At 37.8% G+C, this 8,944-nt stretch overlaps 1 protein-coding gene across 1 annotated transcript; it reads right to left on the bottom strand.

Annotated features, from left to right (window-relative positions):
• Positions 1–3,061: 3,061 nt before the first annotated feature.
• LOC110330334 (submaxillary gland androgen-regulated protein 3A-like) lies at positions 3,062–7,993 on the bottom strand. The gene is made up of 2 exons (XM_021210329.1): positions 7,940–7,993; positions 3,062–3,442 (listed from the first exon to the last, which is right to left on the bottom strand). Exons 1-2 carry the CDS (start codon positions 7,991–7,993, stop codon positions 3,062–3,064), a joined length of 435 nt encoding a protein of 144 aa, XP_021065988.1.
• Between the last annotated feature and the right edge of the window lie 951 nt (positions 7,994–8,944).

Here is an 8,944-nt window from a genome sequence, read left to right as displayed (position 1 = left end):
TCTAGTGGACTCACTACAAGATTGCTGTTCAGGCACATAGTATTTACAAGCAGATATAGAGACAAGGAGTTATAAGCTTGGAGGGAGGCTCTTTGCTGAATCCCATGTAGTACAGCCTGATCAGACAAGAGGATATTGAGTTCTGAAGATTCTACAATCCCTGAACCAGGTGCAAACTGAAGATCCAAATGCACATCAACCATGAGGCTTCCAATCGTCCTTTGCTGCAGAATTCCCAGGGAGGCAACTATCTTTGTTGTTTGTACACTGCCCTGGGGGCCAAGAGGTGGCAAAGGACTGTTTACCAAAGATATCTAACAACTCACTGCCCTTCCTACCTGAGGACAAATGGAAATATCTCAACCATCATCCCAGTATCTGACAGGGGAGCCAAACACACAGGTGCCTAGTCAAAGAATTGAAAATGTTAAAAAAATAAAAATAAAAAATGTAGGAAAGAGGCTCGCAACAGCCATTGCTGTGGATTTGGGAGATATTCGGTTTTTTTTTTTGTTTGTTTGTTTCTTTTGAAACATATAAATACTGTGCAGTTTATGGCATCCTTGTGGAGAAGTGCTGTTTCTCCAGAGATCTCAAGAGTATGCACAAAGATTGCAATCGTTGTCACTAGTGGTAATGGACAAGAATAGGGGGTTAGTGTGTCACATGACATTTCTATCAAAAATGTTTATTGCCGGTATTTTTCTCTTGCATTTTAATACAAAAGATCTATGGCGCAAACAAAGTAAAAGATCTGTATGATAAGAACTTCAAGTCTCTGAAGAAAGAAATCAAAGAAGATCTCAGAAGATGGAAGCTTTTCCCATGCTCATGGATTGACAGGATCAATATAGTAAAAATGGATATCTTGTTGAAAGCAATCTACAGATTCAATGCAATCCCCATTAAAAATTCCAACTCAATTCTTCAACAAATTAGAAAGGGAAACTTGCAAATTCATCTGGAATAACAAAAACCTAGGATAAGAAAAACTCTCAATGATGAAATAATCTCTGGTGGAATCACCATGCCTGACCTAAAGCTGTACTACAGAGCAATTGTGATAAAAACTGCNTGGTACTGGTATATCGACAGACAGGTAGACCAATGGAATAGAATTGAAGACCCAGAAATGAACCCACGCACCTATGGCCACTTGATCTTTGACAAGGGAGCTAAAACCGTCCGGTGGAAAAAAGACAGCATTTTTAACAAATGGTGCTGGCACCATTTATATATATATATATATATATATATATATATATATATATATCTCAAGAAGGTGGACTCCAGAAAAATCAAATAACCCTATGAAAAAATGGGGTACAGAGCTAAACAAACAAGAATTCTCAACTGAGGAATATCCAATGGCTGAGAAGCACCTGAAAAGATGGTCAACATTCTCAATCATTAGGGAAATGCAAATCAAAACAACCCTGAGATTCTACCTCACTCCACTCAGAATGGCTAAGATCAAAAATTCAGGTGATAGCAGATACTGGCAAGGACGTGGAGAAAGAGGAACACTCCTCCATTGCTGGTGGGATTGCAAGCTGTACAACCACTCTGGAAATCAGTCTGGCGGTTCCTCAGAAAATTGGACATAGTACTACCNGANGANCCAGCAATANCTCTNCTGGGCATATACNCAGAAGATCTTCCAACTGGTAATAAGNACACATGCTCCACTATGTTCANAGCAGCCTTATTTATAATAGCCAGAAGCTGGAAAGAACCCAGATGTCCCTCAACAGAGGAATGGATACAGAAAATGTGGTACATTTACACAATGGAGTACTACTCAGCTATTAAAAACAATGAATTTATGAAGTTCTTGGGCAAATGAATGGATCTGGAGGATGTCATCCTGAGTGAGGTAACCCAATCACAAAAGAACTCACATGATATGCACTCACTGATAAGAATACCCAAGATATAATTTGCAAAACACATGAAACTCAAGAAGAATGATGACCAAAGTGTGTATACCTCACCACTTCTTAGTCCTAGGAATAAATTACCCATGGAAGAAGTTACAGAGACACAGTTTGGAGCTGAGATGAAAGGATGGACCATCCAGAGAATGCACAACCCGGGGATCCTTCCCATAATCAGCCACCAAACACAGACACTATTGAATATACCAGCAAGATGTTGCTGAAAGGACCCTGATATAGCTGTCTCTTGTGAGGCTATGCCAGTGCCTGGAAAACACAAAACTGGATACTCACAGTCAGCTATTGGATGGAACACACGGCCCCAATAGAGGAGCTAGAGAAAGTACCCAAGGATTTGAAGAGGTGGAACAATAATATGAACTAACCAGTACCCCCAGAGCTCGTGTCTCTAGCTGCATATGTAGCAGAAGATGGCCTAGTCGGCCATCATTGGGAAGAGAAGCCCCTTGGTCTTGAAAACTTTATATGTCCCAGTACATAGAAGCCAAGAGCCAAGAAGTGGGAGTGGGTGGGTAGGGGAGCAGGGTGGGAGGAGGGTATAGGGGACTTTTGGGATAACATTTCAAATGTAAATGAAGAAAATATCTAATAAAATATTGGAAAATGTTAAAAAAATAAGAAGAATAAGATCATGCTCAGTAAACATCCAATATATTTTTTGAATCTTTTTCATGCAAAGTTTGTTGAAGTCATGGATTTATAATCCTATTTGCATCAAATATAATGATGATACCTTACCCATTAGTTTCAGGAAATTCTGTGTGGATATATAACACCATGTTCTGTTATTAGTAATTATTTGATGGGTGACACTCAAGGGAAAATCTTACTGTCTTTTGATCTATTTTCATGATTCTACATTACAGTTGTATGTCTCCTAATGAACACTGCACCTTCTGGAACAAGGTTAGGTTTCTGGAAGGATTAATTTTATGCAAATAACACTGTAGGAGGTATGGTAGTCACAATGAGATAAACAGTAGATGCTTCATAATGCTGCTCAGCTCTTTATTTTCATTTTGTATAATGCTTAGGTAAAGGCTGTTTCTTACACCTTTAAAGGTTATTTCTTCCTAAATTCCAAAGTGCTTTGGTTTATTTTATTATGGCTGCAAAAGGGAATTTATTAATTGCCACAACCTCCAGAATCTATCAGTGGAATTTGTAGCAGTAGGAGTAGTTAGGGAGATGTTGGCGGCTGGTATTGTAGTTGCTTGTTCTGTGGGAGGAGGTCCAGTAGGAGGAATGCTTGGAGTAGGTGGAGGTCCGGTGGGAGGAATGCTTGGAGTAGGTGGAGGTCCGGTGGGAGGAATGCTTGGAGTAGGTGGAGGAGAAGGATTGCTTGGAGGTCTATGATGTGGAGGAACTGGTAGACAAGGAGGAGGAAAGGGTGGTCTACCAAATCCTGGACCATGGGGAGGGGGACGAGGAGGAGGTGGTCCTCTATGATCATGTCTTCCAGGGCCTCTGTGACACTCACAGGACTATGGGAGAAAACAAAACAAAACAGAAACCAATTTTAAATTAAATATTTCACAGAATTATTAGTATATGCACTTTCTTAGCAAGGTATAATTTAATATGGCTTCTAAAAGTCCAGTTTTCCCAAGACATGTGCTGGTTTGAGTTTATCAGCTAGGTTCTTTTAAAACAAATTCTGTAGTGCTGGAAACAGAAGATTTTAGAGATTTCATGTAGCATGGAATTGTCTATTGACTTATAGTAAAAGTTCTTTTTACTGGATAGAAACATGTAACAATTAGGCTATCTGAGATCAGAGTGACTTCTGGCTCATGTACCCCCAAGAAGCAGGGAATCTTTTCATGTTCCCTTTCTACTGACTTGGTCTTTACCCATGTTTATCTTGACCTCACTACACTCATTTTTATTACAGTCAAGGAAGTGAGAGGGAATACATGGTATTTGTCTTCTGAGTATGGGTTATTGTGAATATTACATTTTGTAGTTCCACCTGTGTTTCTGAAATTCTCATATTATATAAAATTTTAAAATCAATAAATAAACTTGAAGGGAATCTTGTGGGAATTCAATAGAAGTAAAATGGGAAGTCAGTCACTGCAGTGGTAACTGTGATGAAAAGAACAAACTAAGACACATGAAGCCAGGCAGACTCACCCAACCGTGAATGAACTGAATGAACAGTGTAAACAACACAGAACTTGCATATCTTGGTTCTCCCACCAAAACCTTCTCATTTAAAATGCTAACAGTTCTGTTTTTCTTCTGCCATCGATTACAGTCATATGGTCCTTAATCTATACAGCAAAATGAATAGTACTTTGTGACTCCTAACAGTGAATTGAAACTGACTAAAACAAAACATTGAAACTGCTTTTTTTTTTTTTTAAATCAGTTTTATAACCAATTCTGATGAATATGTTCCAAGTTTTAGGGGTTTTATTTTGTTTGGTTGATTGAGGTTTGGGCAGGGGGGGGGAGGTATTTCAAGATGTTCAGGTTCTTAACTGGAGCTATGAAGATGTGCTGATCTTTGTGCCACTACTCAGCTGCCAACCCATTTGTGTCCTGGGCATTGTTTTTACATCGAGAACAAGTGAGTAGGCATGAAAAAAAGTTGGGTATAGACCTTGCCAGCTCCACTGCTTTGTTTCAAGCCAATGCTCATCTGTTTTAGAACCCTTGAGAATCCTCTCACCCATAGCTATGGGAAGCAGGAAGCTATCAAGCCAAATGTAGTTTAATTCAGATAAGCACCTGTCAACATTCTAAANGTAATTCTAGGTACATTAAACCTGGAAAGATGCCAAATTGAAAAAAAAAATGGTGCTTGAAAAGGCAGTCTCTTACAAAGTAAGGAGTAACGGGAAAAGCAGACATGTTCTCGGNATTCCGAATACAGGGGTCAGATATTCCAGTCATTAAGAGGAAATCTATTTTAAGAGAAGTTTTTACTTAGGCACTTTAGAAATATCCACTCCCCTTAAATGTAAGTCATGTATTTTATCTATTGAAGTCCAAGCCATTGTCCTTGGCAAGAATCCTGGCCATAACTGCCAGATCACTGTATACATTTAATAAAAAATATTTATATATATAAAAAAAAAAGGTGTAATAGTCAACATAGTCCAGTGTGGGTAAGGCTATTGTGGATCTGGGTTTGGAGAGACTAGTGTGAGGTCAAGGAAAATCCACCCAACTGGAATATGAAAATTCCAGAGAAGCTTGTTACTTCATGTTTACTTGATATTAATAAGCCAAATTGGGGCCACTTAGCACTATGATACAGGATGGAATCTTATGAAGTGTAAAGGGATGGCCTTCGGATGAGGATGGAACTGCCTTCCAGGCTCCTCTTCTGCTTCTTGAGTCACTTGAGGAAAGGACATGTCTATGCCAAGTGTAGACTATGCTATGACAAACAGGCTTCTTACAGTCCTAGTTGGTGATAATTTACTTTGCAGCAACAGAAAATGGTTACATGGTTGTAAGTAGAATCCTCAAACTACCCTGAGAATGTATTTACCCCTTTGATCTGAGCACACAAGTTATCAATGAAAGCTTAGATGTCATTGAGTGGAAAGAAAATATATGTAAAAAAAAATCTTAAGTTCAGTTTTAGTAGATGTAGTCACTGAAATCAATCCTAAATGGAAGTAGTTTCTATAAAGGATTGGGAAATATTTCTGTAATTCAAGAGGTTAGGTTTTAATTGCAATAAATTTCAAAATATGTTATAAAGTTGGTACTTGAAGGAATAACTTAAGGGTAGCAGCGGTGGGAGATACAGATGTGCTTCATGTGATTCTATAGACTGAGTAGTTGCAATACAAGGCATTACAAATAGAGGCCAGAGAGAGGCATAATACTGTGAGAGGTATAAATACTGTGGTTGGAGTTCTACATATATCATGTACCATCTCCATGACTAAAGAAAACTGTGGGAGTTTTTGTCCTTTGGAAAATAATAATGATACATGTTCCATATCCTAATATCATAAGATTATCCATGTGATAGTGAGATTCACACCCAAGTCCTTTTCCTAAGCTCATTTGTGATTTCATGTTGCCTAGACATCTAGGCAGTGCTTGCACTTGGTGAGCACTCAGGGTCTCACTTGCTATGCTAACCCCCAGTTTAGTGATTTTTTCCTAAGCTTCAACATTAAAAATGAACAAGGTTGGAAAGTGTTGAAGGAAAAAGAAAATGCATTCGGAAGTTGGAGTGCTTTAGATAGATGAAGTGCCTCAGTGGCAGGGAAGTCCTTGAAATGATGTCGGAAGACTATAGAACACAATGGACCGTGTCAACCAGAGGGACAGTTTGTGCTCTTGTTGGGTGCTGCTGATTCTAACTCAAGCTGGTCTGCACCCCATTCACTGATTTATCTGTTGAGTCCTTTCTCTAATTTGTTCAGCAGACACATTACCTTCCACAGGTTCAAAGTTTAGGCTAACCCTAAAAATAGTGTCCCCTTAAGTTCGATTCTAGGAGCTGTGGTAGAAGATGCCATGGGCAGTTTATGGCCAGACTTTTATCCTTAGGCACTGTTTTGTAATCCTCTAAAGTTTCTTTTGTCTATCCTCTCAAGTTTTGTAGAGGCTTATACTATTCCATATCGACACCAACTTTCTTTCTCTGTTCTCTACTTCATCTCGAGCCCCCATATTTATCTGCAGATGGGCTTCACAAGAAGTTGCAGCAGGTAGGAGTGAATTCCCCTGTCTAGGCCATGTAGCCTGTACAGTCACTAATGAGTTCAGAGAATGACTTCTCCATTGTTTCCTCGGGGATTGACCTTTTCCCTTTTACTCTGTAACTGTATGTTACTTCTTTTAACTAGCACATTTCATTTAGTAAATAACCAAACCTATGTTCAATCACCCAACACCATCCCAGAGCTTAGTCCCTAAGTTCTGTTTAGATTGATCTCAGCATCTCTCATCTTTTCTCATTTTTATTTTATCATTATAATGACTTAAAAAAAAACCAACCTGAACTCTGTATTCTATTTTTGCTTCTCTCTTAACTAAAGTGCAGAGAGATTAAAGACATTCCTCAGAAGATGAAAATCCATTAAGATCATTCCCTACCTTAAAGCTCTTGTTCCCCAGGATCTTCATACTGCCAGCTTTTACTCTGACCTCTTTTTTGTTTTTTTGTTTTTTCAATTTTTAATTAGGTATTTACTTCATTTACATTTTAAATGCTATTCCCAAAGTCCCCTATACCCTCCCCCCAACCCACTCCCCTACCCACCCACTCCCCCTTCTTGGCCCTGGTGTTCCCCTGTACTGGGGCATATAAAGTTTGCAAGACCAAGGGGCCTCTCTTCCCAATGATGGCTGACTAGACCATCTTCTGCTACATCTGACCTCTGTTTTTATTTGCATCTCTAAGTAAAGGTCAGGCACATATGCCCTGCTCACTCCTCATGGTCCCTCACAGTCCTGTTTGTCTCTTTCACGCAACATGCCATATAACCTTTATTCATATTATTGATGAACTATGTTATTTCAGGATACACCTATGTTGCTAGTGCTCTCTCTATCTTACTAGTTCACTGACCCCTGTCAGACATTAGGGACAAGGCATTCCACTTTAAATGTTGATCAGTACATGCAAGGTCATTCAGAATTTTAGTTTTAATTACCTAGACATAAACTGTGGGAAAAATAGTTCACATTATTTTTATTTTTGATGCAACTTAATATTGAACATATCTGTGTTTCCCTTTGGTCTTCCTGATATTGATCTGAATATTATGCAGTAGTAAATTTTCTTGGGTATGTCTATTATTTTTGTAATGATTTATTATAAATTCTGTAACTATTAAATTTAAACAGATTTTCAAAGTGGAAATTAAACTATTTGATGGCCATTACCTCAGTAATTTGCAGATTATATATATTAGGAAATGCAAATAAATAACATTTAAAAGTCTGATATTAATGTTCATAAGAGAACATAAAGGTTTGTGGCAGGTACAATTGATACTCACCAGGAAGCATACTATAAGAACCCAGAGGCCAAAGACCAAATGGAATGGCTTCATCTTTTTGCAGCCTCTGAAAGTAAACAAAATGACTGCTTAGCATCATCTACACAATGAAATGGCATTAGTTGGAATATATATATATATATATATATATATATATATATATATATATATATTTGAGATGCTACCACTTTAACTTGATCATATGTAATTTCTTATGGCAAGGAATAGATAAGGAAGAAGTCTTTCTATTAAACACAGCAAAAGATGAAAACATGACTTCACATATAGACTAGTTTTAACAGTATACTGAGTCATTTTGTGTACAGTTAATGTTCTCAAGTCTGCTTTCTATTATCAACTGTGTTTCATCAGTAATTAGGACAGAACCAAACAGTATTATTTAGCTCTATTTTATTTTTTCAGTTGTCTCAAGGGTTTTGCTAAATTTCTGTATTGAGATGGCATGAATTCTTTCTTCACAACACTGTACACAGTGGCCTGGCAGTTCCTCTAGTCAACCCTGTTGAGAGTGTGAATGTGGGAGCTGAACAATACAAACCTAGAAAGAATCTTAGGATAGTTTTTCACTAGCCATTATGAGCAAATATCACATATCAGTTTTTCCTAAATGTTCTCCATATGATGCTCTAAACAAGCAAAATTAGTTGTAAAAGATAATACTTGAGAATAATTCTCTTTCAGAATACATCTGAGAGTAATCATCATTAAGAATGTTAAAGAACCCTAAAGTACAGTAAGGAGAAAAGGGAATTGAAGACTTCTGTGGATTCACTATCAACATGAATACTTTTCTGTTGCTTGCATAAGGTTTCAAAATGTAATACATTTTATGTCTCATGGTTTCATGTAGGTATTTACTTTCGCAGTAATGAAAAAAGAATATCTTATAAGCAGCCTATCAAAACATTGCTTCTGAAAGACTGGCAACATTTAATACAAAGGTATAGGGCTTCGTATTCCCAGGCACCTACCTTGGAGAAACTT

The sequence above is a fragment of the Mus pahari genome, chromosome 13, assembly GCF_900095145.1.
Source record: "Mus pahari chromosome 13, PAHARI_EIJ_v1.1, whole genome shotgun sequence".
NCBI lineage: Eukaryota > Metazoa > Chordata > Mammalia > Rodentia > Muridae > Mus > Mus pahari.
Note: the sequence above shows the minus strand (reverse complement) of the source record. Positions and strands in the feature narration are given on the sequence as shown.